Source organism: Struthio camelus, chromosome 5 (assembly GCF_040807025.1).
Source record: "Struthio camelus isolate bStrCam1 chromosome 5, bStrCam1.hap1, whole genome shotgun sequence".
Taxonomy (NCBI): domain Eukaryota; kingdom Metazoa; phylum Chordata; class Aves; order Struthioniformes; family Struthionidae; genus Struthio; species Struthio camelus.
In genome coordinates, this window is record NC_090946.1 from 45,689,402 (window position 1) to 45,713,576 (window position 24,175).

The 24,175-nt window shown below is 39.7% G+C and overlaps 1 protein-coding gene across 3 annotated transcripts in view; it reads left to right on the forward strand.

The window, feature by feature from the left end:
• The window catches only part of DCAF5 (DDB1 and CUL4 associated factor 5), a 77,589-nt gene that overhangs the window by 30,116 nt on the left and 23,298 nt on the right, over window positions 1-24,175 (forward strand). For all 3 annotated transcript variants that reach the window (XM_068946185.1, XM_068946187.1, XM_068946186.1), the window contains one exon: window positions 12,242-12,455. In XM_068946185.1, coding sequence (XP_068802286.1) covers window positions 12,242-12,455 — 214 coding nt within the window. The remainder of the gene's footprint in view (window positions 1-12,241; window positions 12,456-24,175) is intronic.

A 24,175-nucleotide genomic window follows, 5' to 3' on the forward strand; every position in this document is an offset into this window, starting at 1 on the left:
TAAAAATTCTGAATATATAAGACTTCTCTGTATGGCGAAGGAGTATGGAATCTCTCTGTAGTCATGGTAACCTAAGGACACAGGCAGGAGAAGTCTGTCGGTGGTTTACATGAGATGGGCATACTGACATGTAGTTGGAGAAACTAGATGAACTTTCAGGTTCACAAGTCCTTTGTCAGGTTTGAAATAAAAGTGGTAGCTGTGAGACCTATGGGCAATTTGAGAAGGTTTTTTCCAGAGTTTGGTTAGATGTATGTCAAATTGATCTTCTTGGTGGCAGAGGGATAGTTAATACCTTTGGAATAGAGGGATGGCTTATGGGGCTGCTTGCCTTTTTTTTTTTTTTTTTTTTTCCTTTCCTTCTTCCCCCCACCCTGCCCTGGTTGTTAGGTGGGAGTGGAAGGGGAAGAGAGGAGAGGGAGGTGATGATTATTTGCAGCTGTGTTTCTGTTCCACAGGTGATATTTATAGGCTGTGGAACAGAGAGGACTTTGGAGAATGTGTAATGGAGGGGGAAGATGATACAAGGTCATAAAACTGGAATCTCAGCTGAGTTCATAGATTTAGATATCTGACAATTGTGAATTTTAGTTTCTAGGCTCATATCTGGAAGTATTTGATTCTTAAGGATTAGACCAAAAGAACTCAGACAGCAATTACTTTGTGATGCGTGTTCATGCACTGACAGCTGAGTGTTATTCTTTCTAGCTTGCCTCCCTGAGCTCTGTGTAATACAAAGGTGTTGCCTGGTTTATTTGGGTGTTACCAAAAAGGTGCCTAGTATGTTGGCTGAACCTTATTTAGCTTCTGGAAATGCAAGTGTAGGATCCAGTACTGTTGATGGTTTTGTTCTGGAAATATTTACTGTAGTGGCATTGCAGATGGATCAGAAAGTGCTGCACTTCTTGCACAGGAACAGTCTTAATCCGATTTGTTGTATTTTGCACCAGTGAGTTTGTTTCTGACAATGAGTTCAGTAAGACTGGGGACGGTTTAGAGGCTAGAATTGGTGGATAGGGAGACTTGCTTTCAAAATAGCATCTTTGGTTGTAATTGTTTAACGATTTTTCCGCTTAGGATTCTGATAGAATGATGCATGATGGCTACAAGACTGGGATGGCAGGAATAAAATGTGGAGGTTTAAGGCTTCTGCTTGTTTTTGCATTTTGGCATTTCATGTAAGGGAAGGAAAACTGTGATACCACTATGATAGTTATCACTTCTAATGCACGTGCTTTGGAATTGCCAAAGCCCCTGGAGATGGACAAGAAAGAGCCGTCTGTCACTGAATCAGCAACTACCGGTTTAATTGTTTCAGTGCAATAAAAATGTGTTGTCTGTTTCTGCTTTTTGAGACCTTTGCTGGTCCCGCTCTAAGCAAAGCACTGTACTAGTGAGTGCAGGAAAAATGTGTGTGTCTTGGCAACCAGTTTTCATTGTCAAGTTTATCAGTTCACTTCTTTCCGTTTCCAGCTGGACCATTTGTTGTGAATTCTGACTATTTTTATGCTGCTTAAACTAACTGTCATTTAGCTAGATTAAAATATAACAAGTTGTAAGTGCTGTTTAAGCACTTGGTAGTATGGGTCAACCACACCACCTCAGATAGTTCAAATAGCTATTTATCTTCTCTCCATTCAGGAATTATGCCTCGCCTCACACTTGTAGCATCTTCATCTGATCTGCTTCTGTGCTATTGGGGCAGCTCAACTGATTTGTGTGTCTTAACCTAGAATTTGATGTTCTTCTGACCAGGTCCCGTTTGGTGCAGGTGCCCCAAATAACACAGAAGCTAAACTAAGATTTTTTTTTTTTCCCCCCTCCCCTATTTGTTTTCCAATATTTCTTTAAAGTTCCTTTTTTATGTTACGAAAAGTGAATTGGTAGTTGCTGAAGTTAGGGATTGAATGGAGATTGAATTGTCCATTTATGGAAACCTTTCAGGTGTGTCGAAGGAACTGTGAATGGTGGTGGTATCTAGGCAGATTCTTCTTATAGGGGTATCTTTTGGATTGGTTTTCCGTATTTGCATGTAACTGTAAATACATTTCCAAACTATTCTCTTGAGGTTTTAGCCAAAATCAAAGGACTTCTTTGGTGATAGAAACATCAAAGGTAGTCTCTTCTGTCTCTCAAATAGGGGCTACTGTAGGCAGATGTACTACTTTCAAGTAAACCTTTCTGACTGGGCAAAGAAAGGGGGTGACAAGCATTAAGGCTTTAGTCATGCTGATGCTCAAGTGCTATTTCTGCTGGACAGAGCTCTTTTCTTCATGTCTACTCCGTTTTGCTGGTTGCTGCTTTAAACCACTTGATGCTTCTTTTTCTATTAAAGACAGAAGTGCTGCAGTAAAGTTAAAGTTGTAAAAGATGTAGATCAGTGAATTTATTGACAGACATTTTTACTTTGAAGCAAGTGATTTTTTTCTATTACTGATGTGGGCACCAACTAATAGCTAATCTAGAGATACTTCAAAGAACATGCAAGTCTCTGCTGGATACTGCCTCTTATTCAAGTGCTTGAAGTAGGTGCTGTAGTCCGTCTTTTCCACTTTTATGGCTTGTCAGCACTGCAGAGTTAACTAGTACAGTACCATAAAAAGATTCCCCTTACTTGACTTCTGTTTTAGATGTACATGTTTTTTTTGCTTCGTTTCAGTCCTGCATTATGCCTGACCTTGTCAGCCCCTCTTGAGATAGAGGGTTTAGCTTAGCTTTTTCTGTGTTTAGGCTGGTACCCTTCCTGCAGTAGAATGAATTCAGGGTAGTCCACTGATGTGCAGACTGGAAGTCTTTGAAGATTTTTGAAGGAGAGGATGAAAGATTTTGACTTCTCTCTGTCATCCCCAGGTTTGGTGATCAGACTCACAATTGGGTTTTGGAGTAGAGAGTTTCAAATTTTATAATGAAAATGTTTAATTGTAGGTAGTTTAGTTTCTGTTCTCAGATAAGGCTGTTGTGACTCTTCTGCACAGCTTTTCCCATCTTTATTTAATAGATCTTTTTATTAAATCTTCATTAGGTAAAATCACAGTATCCTTTGCAGAGTTAATCAACCCTCCATCCAAAGCTTCTTGTGGATTTTCTGGCTTGAAGATTGAACTGTTCCACACATGCCAGCATCCCCAACACTACCCTTTGGCTCTGGAGAGACACATAAAATTAGACACTGTGCCTTTGCTCTCCAGCTTGGGCCCAAAAGCAGTAGTCATATTCAGGTTTATAGTTCTCAAGAATAAAAATAACTTCATACAGCAAATGAAATCAGAAAAATCTTATTTTGTTTCACAGTATTTGGTAGGGTCTGTTGATTGACCTCCCTTGTGCTCGGTTTTTCTTTATCGAGGAGTAAGTATACTGCCTACTTCAAAAGCATCATCATGCTTAATACCTCTTACTAGTTTTGAGATTCTCTAATATACACATCTTTCCAAAGCCAGACTTTAAAGTGCAAAGTGCTATCATTGTAATCCAGTTTTAAAAATATAAACAAAATGGTAACCTATTGTTTAAAAGAAGCTGTGAATTTTGTGGGGTTTTTCCCCCCTGCCACGTCCATTCTTAAGGTAATAGGGCTATGATCGTATAAGCCTTGCCCTACTGACTTTTGCACCCCACTTCAATGACCGGGGAAGTAGAAAGAAATTATAAGAGATACTTTCTTGGGGGAGGGTAAAAATGGGTGACTGAATACAAGGGAGAGATCCTCTTAGTGCCTTTACAGGGAGAAGTTTAAAACATTAGTTCATCCCTTTTATTTCATATGGGAGTTAGTCTTTAAAACGTAAGTTCGCAGGAAGTGGTGGACCTGACCTGATGAGACCAAATTTGTATGCGGAGTTGCATTCAGTTGGTTTTACGTGGCAATTCGCATTCCATCTTGTACCTATTAAAAGGCAAAAATTTTACTGGTTCAAGACTAGAATGTGCTTCCACGGGAACATCTTAAATCCCTCCACTTTTGATTTCAAAAGAAAGGCAACTTTATTGTTGCTGCTCTCTTTAATTTCATTAAAGCTAGAAGTTTGTATAGCTTTGTTAAATAAAAAATTCGAGTAGCTTTGCTAGAGAAAAGAACCATATGTTTCTTGATTGGATGAGAGAAAAAATCTTATTCAGCTTTCCTACAAGCTAACAAGAGGCATAGCACAAGAGCACGTACGCAATAGATGCTTCGCAGGACTGCAGCATTGCTACATCACTGCTTTTGCACAGATACTGAAGTGTGAGAGTACGTTTTATGCTGGATGAAGAATTATCAACTGCTACACCCAGATTATCTTTCTGAGCTAGTGTTCTCTGGCAGCTAGGTACCTTGTGTTATACTGACTTCTGTGTGTGTTTCATTTTGGAAACAGCTACTGTTACTTCCTTTGGTCTAAAGGTCATCTTCCCATGCTATGTCTGGCTGTATTTGTATCTTCTCTGTCCGATTATCTGATGAAATCTACTCATCTTTGTTGTGCTGAATTTGACCCACCAATGTTGTCTCCCACAGTCTGCACACCTTCCTGCCAGGTACTGTTTCTGAACAGTCTGAATAATACAATCTGACAGTAAAATTTAAGGATTAAAAAGGGAGAAAAATGGTTGGGTGATTTAGGTGGTTGGCTGTGGTTGTTGGACAATTACTCTTTAATTTGTATTCTCTGCTTTTCTTTTTTGAATATGGCTAAATTTTTTTTATTTTCTTGCAAAATTATTTCATTACTTGCTAGATTTCATTTATTACTATAATAGTAGCACCCAGAGAACTCAAGCAGTGAATGAGAATAGGACATTGTTGTGCCTGCTGACTCTCAGGTTTGTAGTGAAAGCAAGATTGGGATGGTGTGAATGTTTGGGAACCAGTCTATAATAAGACTGAGAGAACTAGAGCCGAATAAGAGTATGAAGCACTCAAATGACAGGGCTTTTTGGTCATCATCTTCTAATGTTTAGTAGATAGAATGTCAGAGGTAAGCCTTAAGTTCTTGAAAAGTTAAAAATAACACAGATGTGGGGGAGAGTCGTTTAGTGCTTTCTAGTGCTTTAGCTTTCCTCCTCAAAATAGTGAAAATCTGTGGTTTTCCTTGAATGAAGCAGAATAAAGGAAAGCATAATGATGTTTTCTGGAGAACTGCCTGAAATCATTGGTGAAGCAACTGCAGCATTCAATGGCTCAATTGGATCATAAAGTTGAGAGGTGGGGCAAAAAGGCTAATCCATGCAAGCGTTTGCTGTTATGAGGTCTGGCTGCTCAGAGTACATAAATCTGGTAATGCTTGACATTCTTAAGGCTCCAGATTCTAAAATCAGTTATCCGATGAGAATCTCTATTATTAAAAAACACATAAATTATTACTATGCTGGTTGGGAGGGAAGGGTGAAGCTTTTGTTCACCTTGGAGCTTCCCAACCAAGAAAGTTTGGTAAGGATGGGTGTTCCTTTTTATATTAACTTCCTTACTTCTAAGCCTAATGGTAAGGAGCAGAAGGAAAGGAAAGGCATATTCCTGATCATTTAGATTCTTCCCTGTAGATTCCTTGCTTCTTCCAGTCTTGGTAGATGCAGTCTTGGTAGATGCAGGTAATTATATTTGTGTGATTCTCTTTGAAGGAAAGGAAAGGTGTTGAATTTTGCTAACTCTACAGACTCTGTATTTTTTATGGTTATTCTTTAAAGTGCTCCCAAAATATCCTTTGCTTCCTATTAAGCATTCTGGGTGGTACAGTTCTACAAGAGATTTCTTGAAAATATAGTGATGCAATTGAAAATATTGCTAAAGGGATCTAGAATAATGAGCATATTACTGAGAAATAATAAAATCTTGGGTATGGCTATTGTGCTTTCTTTCTTTTTTTTTTTTTTTTTAAATCATAAGACAATGATGGGCTTCCTTCATGTTTGTTTGCCTCTGAATACATACAGAGGAAACCCCAAATACTTTGACATGGCTGATCTGCTTTTCAAAAAAAACGGTCTTGAACATTCTGTAAGGTTTTTAATCTACCTTTTTAATATAAGGCATGCATGTTAATTGAGCTTGAGCTTGTGCTTACTTTCCTATCACTGGTTAATTCTGCTTTAAGTGTTTACTCCAGACTGCAGAAGAATTGTGTGTGTTTTTACAGAAAATAATTTTTGTTTGGGGTTTCGGGGTGGGGGGGTAGAAGGGACCAACCCTTTTTGTAGAGTTTTCCAGGCTGAGATCCTGTTTGCCAAGTTTCATTCCAGTTATTTTTGCACAGTTAGAAGTTCCTCAATTTAGTGGTTACAGAAATGCTGACAAACACAATTGCGTGCAATGATGTGTATTAGTTACAAGCGTTCAATTCATTTCTTCCTTTTAAGGTCATTCTTTCATTAAGTTAGTTTCACACACTGCTGTTTATGATATCAACACTTTCTCCCTTCCTTCCTTCCTTCTCCCTCTTAAATGACTCTCATTTCCCAAGGATAGTGACTGTACTCAATTCATTGTCAGATTTGTAGCTTATTGAGAGTCACTATTTAATGGTTCAATTTAATACTGTCATGCACACCACTTTATTTTACTTCTACCAAGGCGCTATGATCTTCTTTCAGTTTTAATGGCCACTGTATGTTGCCAAGCTGATGTTTGAATAGCCTGGGTTAAGCTTACGTTACTAATTAGGCAGTCGACTTTTCCGAAAAGGATGAAACACCTCCTTTGTTTAAAAAGGAGGAGAAGGGAGGAGGGGGAAAAGCTTGTTTCAGGAATAGACTTTTCCTGCAGAGGAAACATTCAAGTGGTGCGAATTCTGACTGCTGTGAGACTGCTGCTTCCCCCACTCCACTAGCTGCCAGTAGGAACGGATTTATTTACATTAGTGGTGCTACTCTTGGATTGAAAGCCTCCCATTGTTTGGCTGAGCTGGTATTTAGTTAACACTTGAGTGCTGCCTGTATGCAGCATATCCAACTACGGAAATGACCATATTGCACATAACTGTCCATTCGCTCCCTCCTCAGCCTTCCTCCGGCTTCAGCATGTGTGTGTAGATTTTAATGTTCCATCTGTGGACTAAATATTTCTCTTAACCACACAAGATGACTTTTTTTAAAAAAAAAAAAAAGCTCAGACCTGTGTATGTCTCTTTCTGTATTGCTTCCAGAGCTGGTAGGCAACATCAGCATTCCACTGCTGCCTGGGAGAGCCAGATTTGGAAGCAGACTAAATCCCGGAGGAGTCTGGGTCTGGATGCATAAAGATAATTCCTGTGGCAGAAAGTAGGTGCTACCTGTTGCTGCCAGACAGGCTTTTTTAGGGATGTCCTCAGATTTCTCACTGACTGTCAGGGTCTTTGAGATGGGAGTACTGGTTTTAGTCTGATGCATTAATAATTTTTTTAGTAAGTACAAGGAGTGCCTCTGAAATTCCTTGCAGAGGAAGGCTGGAGCATGAAATAAGGAGCAGAAATGGCAGTTCTAATATGACCAACATAGCCAAGCATGTCTACACTGCCCCAGATACTCCTGTGGTTGGTGAGTTGGTTGTTTTTTTAGAGGCACTAGCTAAAGATGTAGAGAAGCACCATGATGCAATCTGAAAAGTAGGGAGGGGCACTTTAACACTGTACATGCTTAAACACAGCTGTCCCCTTTCTGCTTCCTCCAAGCCTCCTTCCTTCCCCCACCCCTCACCCTCCAAGTACAGAGTGAAAGCTCTAGTTCTGAGGCTACCTTGACTCTAAAACCATGGGAGGAGAAGCAGGTTCGTCTACTCTACTGCATGGTGTAGGTGGACTTGAAGCTTTTGGAGCTTCCCAATTCAGACATCCTCTTCAGTATTAATGAAACACTATTAATGGTTTAATACTGGTCAATTTCCTGCAGTTTTGATGGAGATGGAATACTCTAGAAGTCTTATTAGACAAAATTTTTTTTCCTAAAGCCAATTTCTCTATTTTATGATCAGCTAAAATAGGATTTTATAATGCAAGATGCTGAGGAACTGAGGCTCCTCAGTTCTAGGAGTTGCTAGGATGTGCACAGCCTACACTAAGAGGCAGAGAGACTTTTCAGATCTCTATTTGTGAGCTAGGACTCGAACTCTCCACCAGTATGGACCCACAAGCTACCAGCCCCAACATCATACTTCTAATCACCTCTCTCATGCATTCTCTCTTAGGAATACAGAGAGAGAACAAATCTTTCTCCTCCATTTTGATTAGGAAATAGATGTCATCCAAATATCAGCTCCTTGTCTCCTTAGCTTGTTCAAGGAGAACATGCTGAAGTTAATCTACCAAACTCTGCCAGAAGGTTAAGTTTGAGAGAGGCAGACAAAAGCAAGCAGGACACAGCAGGGTGGGAAAAACAGAAAACTGTCTTGTGCTTTGTGCAGCAAAATGCTGCACTTGGGGCTGTGGAGTCTGATCCTGGAGGCAAGAATTGAGGCAAATGGGGAAGGTCAACAGCATGTTGCTCTTGTGTATGAGTGGGCAGATATTTTAGCATTTCTTTCTCTATTAGCCAAATTTAGCCCACTGCCTAATGAAAACATCGGTAAAGTAGAATGGAAAGCTGGCTTAATATTGCTCTACTATTACTATAAAATATAATTTCAAAATACTTCGGGCAGGGCCTAGTAATAGTAACCATGGAAACTTTACTGTCAGGTTTGCAAGGATGGGACATCTGAAAGGCTTGTTCACTTTTCAGGCAGGAGAAAACTCTGAACTGCATTTACATTGCAGAAGAGAATTGGTAATGAGGAAAGGGGAAGAGGTTTAGTCTTGGTGCAGAGATGACCCACATCTTAAAATGAAGAAGGGAAAGGGAGGAAAGAGGAGAAAAAGCAGTTATGTGAAAAATGGAGATGACTTTGGCAGAGACAGCTAGAAAAAAACTAGAAGATGAGATGACTTACCTAAGTGTTATTGCTATGAGGAAAAAATTTAAACAGTTAATTTTTTAAAATTAAAACTAAATCTGTGAAATGTTCCTGGAGAACTTTTAGCTAAAAATGCTGGACAATATATTAGGTGTGATGGGGTATATGTTTGAGGTGTCTGTGTGTAAAATGATGTTCTCATGGAGAACTCTTACATTTTTATTAAAAAATAAAAAAAAACCTTAGCCCCCAAAATACCTGGGTTTATTGGTTTATTTCTTCTGGGTTTATATATATATAGATGTGTGTGTGTATGTATATACACACACACACACACACACACACACACACACACACACACACACACACACGCATATATATATATTTTTTTTTTTAAAGGAAGTGGAAACTTCCAAAGAAAGCTTCTCTACTCTGCACAAACCTATCAGGAGAGGGGGAGGTGTTTTTTGCTTAACGCCCGACTGAGTAATTTGTGTTGCCTGAGAATTTTATTGACCTCTTTGACAAAAAGAAACCATGGATGATGGGGATCCTAAAACCCTATTCCCGAAGTTACGGTTTCCAATAGTAAACTTTCCCATGTTTTTATTAAAAACTACAAAACACTGTTAAAAGAAGCTCAGTGGCTTTGCCTAAGAGAAGAGGGGTGCACTTTCTGCACAAACACGTATGAGAGGATGGGACTATTGATGCTAATGTACAAGACACTCATCATTCCTAGTTCCTAGTTTGAAAAATATTAATTCCACATCTTATTCCTAAATATCAAAGGTAGATGCCATTCATTCTGTAGCCCTTTTATGAAACTTGCATCTAAGTGGCACTTATAGCAGTTAACCTAAAAATTTAGAGCTTTTTCAATTTCCATATATGATGGAAACTGTTTCGGGGTACTGTGTCAGAACTGTGTCAAGTTGATCCAAATCTGCTGCTGCTGGTGGGGCATTTTCGTTTCACTTGCTTGCTAGTGCTTGTAGACCTGTGGAGAAAGCTGGTGTGGAGGCCTCATCTACCTTGCCTCTTTCCCTTCTCTCTGTAGGATTAATTTGGCCAGGTTACTGCTAATGCCACGTGACAGAGCACAGGCTCTGGAGACAGAGGAGGAGGTGGCAGACCCTCGCAGCCTGGCCTCTGCCCCTCTGGGGAGCACGTGCCTTGTTAGCTTGTAGTTCTGGGGACGCTTTCCCAGCATTGCTGCCAAACGTGATAGTCCTGCCTGCTTCCCTGGCTGTTTGACTGGAATCAGGCACTTAACTCTTCATTTCTTTGTATGGTTACTTTTTACCTAGATCAGTTCTTTGGTGTGGTTTGCTGCACAAGCACTTGTGGGTAGTAGGAGAAGGAGGTGGGGAAGGTGTCATCATCAGTTCTGGTGGTAGTAAGTTGGCTTTTGCTGACTTAAAGTGATGACAAAACAGCAGGTGAAACTACACAAGCTGACTTGATCTAATCTGTCACCACTCTTGCCAAAAGAGGGTTGTCTTTTTCCTGCTCCTGGACAGATGGCTTTGTGCCTTCCCTTAAACCTGCTCTGGCACTTGTTAGACATTTCAGTAAGCCAGCACGGGTCACCCACCCAGCAGAAAAACTGCTCACCCTTTTTCCTCCACTCTGTTAGTGTGCTGAATTGGCTCATGGAGAAGTCCGTGCAGAAGCACAAGATAAGCAGTGGAAGCAAGTGACTGTGAATAGGGGACAAGAGGAAGGAGATGGAACAGGCTGACAAAAGAGCATAGCTGTTTATATTATATTATTCTACAGTGTTGGCTATATTGGGTTTCCCTGTAGCTGAAATCTAGATTCATCAAGAATTAAGAAGCTATATGCATAGCTGCTCAAAAAAACAGTAAAATGTGTTAAGAATGTTTGGTGTCCAACTTGAAGTTCTTACTAGCTAGCTTTGAAAGTGTAACTTCTAGTTCCTTTGTAGCCCCCTGGCTTTGACAGTTCAATTTGAAGCGTGTTGAGGGGAGAGCAGTCTATTTCTAGTGCGTTAAATTATTATGTGGAGTGTTCTGTTTTGTTTTTTGTTTTTCTTTAACTTTGGCTTAGGAACAGTGATTTTTAACTGTCTCATGTAACAATGCATGCTTCAGCCTGTGAGGATTGTGGCTTTCCATCCATGCAGAGTGACTCACTCTTCACAAATGAGAGGCAGAGGGCTTCATCTGAAAGTATTATCCATTAAAACCTGTGAACAAACTTCCTTCTAGAATCTGCAGCTTCTGTGCTAGCATTCCTCTCTGGTCCACAGGATGCACAAAAGTCACAGCTCTTAACACGAGCTTTGGGGGAGATTGCTCAAAACCTGTTAACAGAAAGTCTGGCTCCCATACTGCTTAAGGAGATTTCAGCAACCTTTTGAACAAAAAAAGGAATAAATTATCTTCCTTCTGTGTCTCCCTTGCCATGCACGTACTCATTTAAAGTACAGGGATTCAATAAGTCTCTGAAGAGCCCAGAAATCCCATATAGTGCAAGCTGAATTTCAGGTATGCTTTAATTATCTTCAGGCTCCTGGATGAGACAAATTCCATGTTCTGTTATTGTTTTAAAAGAGAGTACAGGAACAAATAGCCCTTTGTTTTGTTGTCTTCTATGTGACAATAAGAACTGATTAAAAAATACTCTAGTTCTGATCATACAACCTTATATGGGACAAGGAAACTAGCTATTTTAATCACATAAGAGTTTTAGGTAATAATAGTGTCATGTGTTAGCATAATTGCCTTGCCTACTTGGCAATATTTGTAGATGAAGCAAGTATGAGTTTAGCTAAGTGTCTTATTTTAGCCTTTCTTGCAATAACTTGTTAGTAAGATGGTCTTCTATTTAAGACAGCTGGAACTAATTGTAGAGTCCAAACATTCTCTGATGCCCTGTAGAGGTGTAAATAGAAGCGGGAGAGAGATAATGGTCTAAGTATCTACCGTTGGAGAAAGTGCTGTCCCATGCCTGGGGAGTGGGAGGGAAGGTTGGCTTGGCTGGATTAGGGTACTAGCTGAAGAAAAAGAACTGAGTGCTGGTAGGGTCAGTCTAAATGCAGACATCCCAGAGCTTCAAGAAGTACAAGAATAGCCTTTTTAAGGCTTAAGATTGCTCTGTGAGACTTTGCTCCCATGCAGGAAATATATACTGTCATAGAGACTGGAAAATTAACTTTAGTCTTAGCATTTTGATAGTTTGTCATCCAAGCTTTGAATCGAGTTTGTTCAGGATTCAATTGCTGCTTTAAAGACTTTTCCGTAGAAACTAAGCAGGATTAGGATTCACTAGGTCTTGTTTGTTTGAAATTGCTCAGTAAAGGTAAAGAGAGAATTCTGTCTTTAACTCGGTTCACACGAGTGGCCCACCTCACTTGTTCCCTCTTTCTTTTCCCAGTTCGTTGCTCCGCTATGGTGGAAATCTGTCCCTTCAGAGTGCCATGAGTGTCCGGTTCAACAGCAATGGAACGCAGCTTCTGGCACTGCGTCGCCGTCTGCCACCGGTCCTCTATGACATCCACTGCCGATTGCCTGTCTTCCAGTTTGACAACCAAGGGTACTTTAACTCATGTACCATGAAGAGCTGCTGTTTTGCAGGTGATCGTGATCAGGTAATAAGCAAGTGATTCTGTCCCAAGTCTCCAGAGCTTCCACGAGTGTTTCAAGACATCTCTATAACGTTTTTTTTCTGATTCAGGAGATAAAACAGGAGGCAGGGCTTGTATAGCTTTATCTGAGAACTGTTTTCCAACACAGACTTTGAAAGAAGAAAAATATCTACTAAAGCACACAATAAATTCTACCTCTTGATGAATGTGGTCTAATACTTGGAAGCTGATATTCACAAGAGAAATATTTACAGAGGCTTTTAAAGCCCATTTAATATGGTATTAGAACCATGAATATTATCCAAGTATGATAAGGAAATGTCTTCCTTTTTTCCATATTGCTTTTAAAAGCAATAGAGGCAATTCCACAAAACCTGAATTTTGTGGATTTATGAAGTTCTTAATTCTTGTTTTAAAATGTAATGTTTCAAAGTGTAATGTTTCTTCATTAACGATATACTACTGGATCGGATGATAAGTCTTTGTAGTTTAATATCCTGTCAGAGATGATGGGCAGTGGTTAGCAAGAAGTAGTTTGCTGCTGCACTGTGGTAGGTCTTGGTCCCTGCTGCCAGTCACAAAGAAGTGGGCCATGCATAAAGTGACTAACAGCTGTTTGCATGTTTGTAGAGCTAGACGTTGTCTTTAGACAGCTGTACTTAACCACTGAGTACGTTTAAGGACAAAAAAAATGTATTTTCAAGCTATAACACCATAAAACTAAGATCTGAAAATTTCTCTGCTGTCATCAATAAGGGTTCAGCAATAAGAATTTGTTCGTTAATTCTATTGTTGCTGCAGGAGGCAGAGTTGAGCTTCTTTCGGATTGTAAGAAGGAAATACATTTGCGTCACTGAACTGAGCAATGTGACTAATGGGTATGGGGGGAAGTAGGTGCTGCGTGTTGCCTTTGAGTTTTACATAGGTTTTGGCAGAAAGAAAATATAATATGGAAACAATCCTGAAAAAATATCAGGGGATATTTGCCTCTATTGTTTAGGCAAAAAACTGCTGCTGATCTGAAGTGTATGGCTGTGTAGTCAGCCTAAAGATGACACTGCTTTTTCTACCCTGGAGTTCAAAGTAGCCTTATGTACGCTCTGACGATAGTTTAGCTTCTCATCTGATACGTAAGATCTAGAAAAAAAGCCTTAGTGTCCGTCATTCTGCTTTTTAAGCCATTTTCTGGTTGGTCAAGTGATATTTTAATGGGAAGAATATGATCATTCTGCATCAGGTTGATGCTGTGCTTCGGAAGCATGCATTCTTTCTAAACCTGGTAGTCTTTCAGCTTGATGGACTTTTTGATCAGATAAGAAGTAGCACACAATGCTACAAACCAGTTGGAAATGAGAGCAAAAGGAGCTCTACTCCCTTATGAATGCTATAAGAAGCTAAGAGGGAAGATGTGGTTTCATATGGAATATCAGAGAGAGAGAGAGACTTTGACATAAAGATTGCTGCTTATACTTGCAAAGCCAGTCTTCCAACTGGAAGAAAAAAGGAGAATGAAGTCACGGGAAATGCAAAGGTGTAGTCTAACTGTGCATGTCCCAAATGTCTGGTAATATCAAACTCAGCTGACTTCGATTGCCAACAGTATGGATAGTCCTTAGGAACTATCTTTGACAGAAAACGCAATTCCAGTTCCAGGCAGATCTAGAATAGAAGGTAAGAATCGGAACCTATTGCAAGATACACAAGACGAGCGAGAAACTTGCAGAATGTCTTTTGAGATTTACCCTGTTAAAAAACTAGTGTGCCTCTCTTTTTTTTTTTTTTTTTGGTAAGTTTGTGAATAAAAAATAATGCATAAAAATCTCTTTCCAAAATCAGAATTCACCTAAAAGGAGCACAAAAAAGAACTCCAGCTTAATCCAATCTGTTCCAACCCTGTTTATTTCTTTTTAATCTTACTGTCACTTGCTTTTGAAATCTATGCAGAGTCCCTGCTGAGCTTCATCGAATTCCTTGCTCATATTCCCTCATAGATCAAAACTTTATGTGGGCTAAGTCTTTTTCTGAAGGGGGCATTTGAAGAGATTTAGGGATAATGAAGTTGTGTTCGAAATGTGAGTGTCATTTGTGGTAGGAAGGCTTCCTCAGAAATGTTATATTTTTGCAATTCTGATTTTATCCTTCTTTAGTTTTTCTTTTCATGTGTGTTAAACTGATTATTCAGTCTTTTCTCTCTCTTAAGCTATCTTAAATAGTTTTTAATGCTTTGTACAGGACCTAGTAATTTTTTTTAATTATTCAGAAAGTATTCTGTATTGTCTGCACATTTAGCTCAACTGCTAAAGTTGCATTTAGATTCCATATTTTAACCCTAGCGAGAAAAGACATATCCCTCACTGCTCAGTGCTTAGAGTGCAGTTGCATTGGAAAAAAGTGAACTGCTGAAAGGAGAAGGCCTTTCTTGTCCAACAGAGGCGATGCAAGATAGTTCATTGAGCTGATTCAACTTCCTAACCTTGCAGAAAAGAATTTACTTCTTTTTCAGGGTTAATGATTTAAATTGACTCTCAAAGGGGAGTGGCAAGTGTTTGAATGTGATGTAAGGAAGGAATCGGAGGGTAGGTGAGAAATCTCCTTTCAGAGCTGTGAGGTTCAGCTGCTCACAGAAGTACAGCCTTTGTTAATCTGTCCCTGAAGCTTGGACATGGAAAGCAGTTTACTCTTGGGAGGTTTTCCTGTGAATAATGACCAGCAAGGTTTAAAAACCCTCAACTGTTAGTCTGAGGTACTCAGCATCTGCCTCCAGAATTTCAGTGTAACACAGTGGTGAAAATCTACAGAGAAGGTAAATACCCTCGTGTTCAAAATAGAGCTTTCAGATTGTAGTATGGCAAAAATGAACATATTCCTGACAGCAAATGCAGAACTTACAAGTTCTCTTAGAGTTCACCCTTACACTTCAAGAGACTTAATACTTAAGTTCCCATACTGGTCAGAGGTGTTATTTTGCTGTGACAAGTGGGGGGGTTTGTGTGTGTGTGTGTTTGATTTTCAGTTCTATTAATGCAATTTCTTTGCACAAATTAAACATAGACTACTAGTTGGTGGGGCAGTTTGGTTGGTTTGCATGTTTAATTGCATTTAGTTCTTCTATGCTAATCTCTTCTTTAGTATTCTCTCTTTAGTCACCCATAGATTCTGACAGCTACTCAGGAGAAGCTGGATCCAAAACTCCCGACTTTCTTCACTTAAGAGGGAAGCCTGCTATAAGTGATCTGCACACCAGCTAGCTGCATAAAAGCATCTGTGATGCAAGTAGATTGAAACCTCCTAACAAAGAATTCAATACCATTAATGCTTCAGGGAGTGAAAACTGTAGTTTCATCTGTTAATCTTGGTGAAATTTGTAACTTTAAAATAATACGTTAAGTGGTTAGACTGTTTTGAGTTCTTGCAGCTATTTGGGATTTGTGGATTGTGGCAAGAGCTAAGTGACAGGGATGTTGGAGGGTGAAGAGCTTTGCTGCTTTGTGTCCTTGCAAACAGACAGTTGTTTTCCTTCAAGAGCATTATTACCCTTGTCCTTGTGATCCTGATTTGAAAACCAGCAAACAATATATTCAAATACTTTTTCCTAGAAATGCCACAGTGAGACTTTTCTTATAGCTACCAAAGCCTGACAGAAAACGTTTATTTGGTGCTTCATTTGTACCCATTTATAATTGCCTTTATTTGCTCCTCTCAGAATTCTGCCTTTTGTCTGTGTCGTGGAGGTAATGACCTCACTCACTTGCCACCTATTTTTCCCTTCTTTGTACAGGAGCTTTGATGTTGGCAGATGAATGAGCTCAGAATTGTAAGCTATTTGCATTGTCCAGAAGCCCACTTGAGTCATGCAGCTGTAGAAGGGAGGAAGGATAAGACAGACTAGATGGTCAAGCATGACCTCCAGCTACCTACTCCCTCTGTTTGCTGTAGAAGTTTATGTGAGAGCATAACCTATTCATCTTTCTGATACAAGCGTTCAGGCTTTGATTCTCAAGGGCAGTTTATTTCTGCACCTCACTCTCACTGATTTAACCCTGGTGTGCACATTTATTTGTTTATATATAAACCATAAAATGTGTGAGAATCTCAAGTTGCGTGAGGATACAGAGGGAGTTTCTGTTCTTCTCATCTGCATGAGAATTTGGGAAATGTTGTTTAAATACTAGAGTTTTTTAGTTGCTGGTTGACTGTACGGACTAGTATTCCAAATATCTTCTTGGGCCTGAGGGCCGGTGGGAGTATTAAAGAACTTTAGTTGTCTAAATGCCTTTTTAAGTGTGTGAGCCTCAGGGTTCATGATGATGGGCAGCAAGGAAAAAAATCCTCGAAAACTAAAATAGACCAAAAGCTTTTCTTGCTCAAGAATTCCGTGTTACAACAGTGAGTGCTATCAGCTTGTTCTTTTTTACTGTGTAGATAATTTGAAGCGCTAATGCTTGTTAGCTGTAAAATCGACTGGTTATTGCCTGCTTTAAAAAAAGCAGTGTTGGAGAGAAGTAACTTGTACCCTGTGAATCAAACAAAAAGTGTCTTGACTCTGGCATGCCCTCAGACATTACATCACCGCTCAGCCTTTTCTGTTGACATTACAGTGGTATAAGAGAGTTTCAGGAATGCACCACTCACGGTACTGCAGGCTGTTCCAACTCCCTATAAAGTTACAGCCTTCATTATGTTGAACTCCGTGTGCTAAATAGTCCCAGTTAGGGACAACACAGTTTTTTAGCACGACAGAATTATTATGTAAATGTAACCAGAAAAGGATTAGTTATACATACAGCTGCCAGAGGTCTTATATGGTTGTGCATTGGTTTTGCACAGAAATACAACTCTTTTTGTGTTCTCCTTTTTGTCATCTAATTTAAGGGCCATTTGTCTCAGGAAATGGTACTTATCGATGTCTAGCTTTAAAAAATAAAAAGAAGAGAGGGAAGTCTTCCTTTCAAAGGAGTACATTGCATGTTTCCTATGCAAAGAAGGCTTCTTAACAAATAGCAGTTTACCCCGCTCAGTATTTCTTAAAAGGGCTCAGTGTGCAAATATTTTTGTCAGGCTTGGATAAAAAGAAAATTTGTGTCTTGTTATTTCTTAAACTGGGTTCTTCCTGGACTCATTGATAAGGTTGGGTTTTGTTTCTTACTTTCTCTAAAAGATAGTTTAAATCCCAGCTATATGCATAACTCTATATAAAATATATCCATGAGTACTTTATCTGGCAATAAAACTAGATTTCGGATTTTTTTTTTTTAATTTCTTTCTTCCCTGTGACTTTTGGCAATTAACATTGGGAGGGTCATACTGAAAATGACTCTTCAGAGCCTGAGTCTTGCCAGAAGAGGCTGGGAGCTTCCTTTAACCTTCTGATCTTGTTCACCTCTTCCTCTGTTCCCTGGGGCATCCAGCCAGCCCCGTTTCCTGTCTCCCTTCTCTTCTGAATTCCTGTAAACCCTTGGTAGAGGATTTTAGACGTCTGGCTAGTAACACGTTAACCCAAAAGGATCCACACTGAAGTTAAATGCTGTGGAATGGAGCTCTGGACTTTGAGGAAGACTTCCTGAGGTTTGCAGGCTTTGCCTTCCTTGTACTTGCATCGCAGGAAATCTGCAGTCTAGTAGCATCTCTTGCTGGATTGGGGAGAGGGAAGGGAAGGACGAGTGAGCAGCAGTACACTGTTTAAAAAGACAAGGGCCAGCAATGAGTGCTGCATTGACAATGCTTCTTGTTGAGTTGTCAAATGTAGCCTTTTCTAGATAGTGAAAAGAAGGCTATGAAGTCTGGATGTTCTTAACCAACAAAATATTTTATTTATTGAGCACTTGAAAAAGTAACAAATGACTGAAGAAAGTCAAAGAAAACAATTAAGGTGCACGCCATTTTGGCCATGTACAGAAGAGTCCCCTTCATACACTTGGAGAAACTTGTTGCTTTCTTTGGAACATAACAAGAATATTTTCCCTGCCACAGAAATCCGTGATGATGGTTTCTGAGTTACTTTTATTCGTGATTGAAAATTACTGTTTTGGTCTTTCTATATAGCAAAAAGGCAACTGTAAAAATGTTGATGGATTGTTTCTGATGATGCTCTGTAAGCATTTAAAGCTGCCCCATGCATAGTTGGTTGCTCATAAGACTGGGGTTTTAGGGACTGGGAATAAAAATGTTTGACTTGGAATTTTAAGCACTAGAAACTGTCTGTGTTTTCCGGTTTGTTAGGTCATAGCTTTTCTTTTTCCAGTCACTGTAGTTCATGAGATAGGCGTGCTTCTTGCTAAGGAGCAATGTTCCTGTTGGAAAAAGCCTTCAGGGGTACCTGCTTGATTCTCAGGCCAAGAGAGAAATCTCTCTTTTAAGCTCTGTTTCTGCTATGATTTGAACCCTCTTGAAAAACAAAATGTCCTGGCTAGTATGAAAAAAAAGCAACTATTCTCAAAATAAATGTGTTTTTTAATACCACAGTGCTTATGAATCCTAGCTGTAGGTTAGTCTTTCTTTTAGTCTCTCTTTGCAGTAGTTACTGCACAAAAGATGTGGTTCAAGCTCCCAGATTACCCATGAAGCAGCAAATGAGAGAACATACAGGTGTCATTTCTAGTTGCTAAATGGGAGCATACCTAGCAGTGAGGTCAGCAGATGATCATTAGAGCAGGTTAACAGGCTTTCCAAACTGGTTGCAGCAGCAACTCTATATTGAGAGCCTAGATTCATCAGCATGCAAATAACCAGGCAGAAAGAGATGGAAATGCTTGGCCTATTAGCTGTTGCTGATTTCTTGATTCCTTAAAGAAAAAGAAGGACTGTATGTTTACTCTGTAGGAGGGGATTTTCTTCCTCTGGAATGGCCCATTCCAAACAAACTGTATTATCATGCTGATTTTCATTTGTTTGTTTCTGTTTGTTTCTTTTCTACTCTGGTCAGTGGGTACTCTAACAATCTGAAACAAATTTGAGAACAAATCTGTGGGTATTCTACCTGTAGGAAATTCAGACTTAGCACTGAATTCCTGGTCAAATTGTAAGTATCTGTCATGTTTAAAATAAATAAATAGTAGGAGAGTCTCACTTGTAAGAAAGATGTGTAGAGCATTCTTGGCATCATAGAAGGCACAGAAGCAGCTATAAAAATGTGTGTGTTTGTTCTTTTCTGTCAAACATTTTTCATGTGAAATGTGTAATGTACAGTGAGATGTGTGCTTATGGTTGAGACATTTTTGTGTGTATATGTACACACACACACACACACACAAATATATATGTGTATATATATATGAGATGACCTTTCTTACTCCTTGCTTTTATTTATTTAAAGTTTGTTTTCTTATCCCATTGAAACATCAGGTAGTTCCAAGAGCAGTAGAGCACTGGGATTTTGTTTGTTTCAAGGATGAGTTCCCATCTGGGTTTCCTGATGCTTGGGAAGAGGTGTGATTATGGTATCACTCAGCGGTTGCTTACAGGGTGTCTCTTTCTCTTTTCTGTGTGGCTGCCTGTTTGTAAAAACGCTGCTAGGAACCTAATAATTCTGGAACTCTCAGGTCTTCTATCAGATTTAAAATTGGCCATTAAGCTTAAAAGTTCTTAAAGGTGCCACAAGTAACAAAATGGGATAAACTCTATTTCCTTAGGAAACTTCTTTTCCTTGGGGGAAATATGCAGTTCTGTGTTCTTCATGTGAATTCATCCAGAATAATGGTCACTATGAATTTTAGTAGGTGTTGGACATACAATTAATGTTTTTCAGACTTTGGTGATGCTTCAGGACAAACTGTGATTTTCTGTGTGCATATTCCATCATAGAGAAGAAGAACAGTTAGGACTTCTGCCTAGCATACTACCACCATCTAGGTGCTCTCGTTTCTTGTCTTAAGAGAACAAGCAAAAGCCTATGCCCCACCCATGAGTTTTGTTATGGTATAGGTGGTATATGGAGGATGTACGTCTTGCCTCTTAGAGGAGCTGTGTAAAGCACCAGCAGAACTATTTTGATACTGGATGCCTCTGTGCTGGTGTGTGGGTATTGCATTACTTCAAGAAGCTAGGGGGCATCTCTTTGAAGGCATGAGAAAAATCCTCTCTAGCCTGATCTTTCCTACCTTGAGCTTCCTTTGCCCATTTGAGGAACAGACATGCTTGAGTGAGTGGGAATTGAGATTTAAGTATCTTTCAGAGCTGACTTGTTAGTAAAGCTGTAGTCAGCAGCATGGAATTTGACAGTCTATAACTTCTTACTGTCTTTAGGATGAGTACCCTTAATTTAGGCATCTGTAGACATGTTCATGGCTTCTTCAGTTTGGTGTTTTCCCATTGGTAACTTAGCAGTAATGACTTCTTATATGGTTGTCATTTCTGTGCTCACGGTCTTATTCATCCCTGTGTAATCAAATGGCGATGATGTGTTTTGCTTTGTGTTTTTAAGACAAGTTCTTCTACACTGTTCTTTTTCTCCTCTACATTAGTAGGCCCATTCTAAACACTGACTAATAGGTTTGGAAAAGATGGTTTATGCCTTCTGGTTCCTTGTCTAGGGCCAAAGATGTAAAGATATCTCTGATCCAGGTCATAAATAACTTCTACCCATAAGGAAAAAGAAAATATATGTGTTGTAAGTTATAAAATAGGGTTTGACTTGGATTTAATTTTATTTAAATTCTCCATATTCAGTAGCACCTGAGGAAATGTAGCCAGTGGGATTCTGAAAGTTTTCAAGCTGGTAATGGTAAGAACGAAAATAAATTCCCAAGAGTGTTAGCATTGCAAAATGCAATGCTAATACTACTGTTACAAGGCTGTAGCAGCAAGAGATCAGATCTCCACTTATTTATATCAACTGCTCTAATTTCCTTGGGGAACAGAAAACAAGAGGAGTTCCAGTGGAATGAGTGGGGAACGCTAGTCCAAAGTAATTCTGCCAGATTCCTGATGATTGTTCATTCTAAGCATTTTATGCGTACTTGAAGCTCAGACTGAATCTGTGCTTTCTCCGACAGCAGACTCTAGCCACGCCTGAGCGTTTTCTTCCTTCTAAGGCAAACTTCTGATTCAGCAGCTTGTAGTCATCTGGAAGCCTTTTCCTGTCATTGTTGCTAACAGCTAGATGTAGAGGCTGATTCTTCCCTTCTAAAAAATAAATATAACAATTATTAGCAACTGTTTTTCTGTCTAATTTCATGTTCATGTGAATATTCTGAATGTTGATTTCTGAGCTCCTAATCAGATACAACAGCAAAAACGCAGGCAATGAAACAGGTGTTTTTAATATTGGTCTCTCCTTCCAGACATCTGAGCATCTGAACTCTTCGCTCAGCATCTGGTCTGATTCAGAATTCACCACTGCACTGGTTATCTGGGTTATGTGCTGTTTAGAGTTTGCTTTTGGGGAGTGGGGACAGCTGGGGGGAGAGTGCACACTGTTTGAGCCATTTACTGTTCCTTATGTAGCCGCTTGTTTTTGCCTCTTGCTTGCCTCCGTGATTATCCAGGCTTTTGTTCTTGAAGTAGGCTGGTAGAAAGTGCTGTGCTAGGAATTAGTTTTTTGCACATCCCCTCAAGACCAAAGATCCTTGGCCACAACTGAAGTGGAAACTAAGCACATGCAACATAACAACCTTTCATCTACCCCTCCTTCCTTTTTTTCCCTTTCTGTTCCCTCCCTTTTTAAAAGTTTACTCTGTTCCCTCAGGATTTCAGCCTTGATAGCTAGGGCTTCATGCACTTCACAGCAATTGTTTCCTTTAGTTCTTTAGTAGTATGGACTTACTTTTGCATTTTCTTCGTCCTTATCCTCCAGCTCTCAACTAGTTTGGAAGGCTATTGTCTTACTGTCATATTAATAATGAATACATTAAAAAAAAAAAAAACTTTTTTCACAGATAATCATGTAAACGTCAGTTGTGTAAATGTCCTGGTAAGGTCAGACCAGCTGTGCTCTCCAGAAGCCTTAGTTCCCATCATCTTGTGCAGACAGTGGTAATTGGAATTTTGTTTATTTTTCAAATGTCAAGGAAGACAAGAGTTGCTGGCTTCAGCAGCTTGATTGTCTGCTCTTGAAGCTTCAACTGACACGTTGTTCTTTAACCACATTCATGAAGTTGTGCTTCTAACTGTCTTTTGGGTCTCTGGCCAAAAGCCACACTCTACTCTTCAGAGTCCTATCACCTGAATTTACAGAACAGGAGAATAAGAATGCATCTGAGAATTTAATTCTATATTGTGAGAACAGCAGGAGAACATTTAGCCCAGAGATAGCCTAACAGGTCAGGGGAGTGGAAAACAATGCTGACTGCTATAGTGGGTGCAGCAGAATGACAGAGATTCCAAATAGTTGGATATTCTATGGAATGTGGTATATTTTTAATGGTCACTGGCAGAGCTAAATATTGAAATATAAATATTTCAGGCTTGTGTAGATAACTTCCTCAATTAATGCTTTTGGTATTTCTTGATGGCTGTCTCAATTGTAAGATTAGACCCATAACTTGTTTTTCCGTTACAGTTTTCATAAAGTCGTGATGTGTGATGTACTGTAAAGTTTTCAGATGGGCTTTTTTGTGACCCTTTCTCTCCCTGTGTGCCCTCCCCCCCACCCCCCAAAAAAAACCACTCCACCGAGGCAATTATTATTATTATTTTTTTTTTAACTTCAGTAATCATAGAAAAAATTCAGTCAGAAGAGACCTCTGGAGGTCATTTGGCCTGACTTCCTGCTCAGAGCAGGGCATCTTCAAAGTCAGATCGGGTTGCTCAGGGAATTTTCCATTTAAACTTTGTGATTTCAGGAGTGGAGATGCCTTACCATCTCTGGGCACCCATTGCAGTGCTTGTGAAGCTCATCATGAACATTTTGTTCCTTTATGCTCAGTTGGAATTTCCCTTCCGACTGGTGACTGCTGCTTCTTGACCGTTCACTGCACACCTCTGAGAAGAGTCTATCTCTGACCTCTGTGTATTCCTTCAGGCAGTGGAAGGCTACAAATACAGTCCTCTCTGCCTGGCGAAGAGAAAACAAAAGGGCAAAATAAAGCCAGTTCCCTTAGCCTTTCCTCATAGGCCGTGCGCTTCAGCCTTAGGGGTCTTCCTCCAGACTCTGTCCAATTTATCAGTGTTTCTCTTTTGCTGGAAGGCCCCAAACTGGACATAGTGCCTCGCAAATGCCAGGTAGAGGGGCATAATCATTTGCCTTGACCTTCTGCTTATGTTCTTGCTAATGCAGTCCAGTTGTGGTTATTCTGCATTACTGCAAGGGCACGCTGATTTTTGCTTTCTCCAAAGTAAGATTGAGGATACTCTAATCAGAAGCCTTTGCAGGTAAGTATGTTCATGTTCAGTGGGCAGCGATATGCCAGACTTCCCAGACAACTGGCCACAGAGTCTTGTAGGATGTACAGTGTGTTCATGTGCAAATCAGTTTTCTAGCAATCTGAAGACTCTCAGAGACACTTAGTTCCCTGCCTGGATGTAGTATGTTTTTTTTTTTTCTGTGGGTGTACGCGTAGATCTGGTGCAAGATACCTCAAACCTGTCACTTCTGCATTGGTAGGTTTGCTTGATTTATTATGTCAAGTGGTAAAATACTCTGTTATCAAGGGGTTGTTAGAACTTTTTTGTTTTAAAAAGTGAATTATGGCCATAAATTCAGGATGTTGAGCTTTTTAGCTATTTTAGAAGTCTTCATTTTTCCCATATGTTTTAGACAAACTAGTTTCTGCTTCAGCTACGCGCTT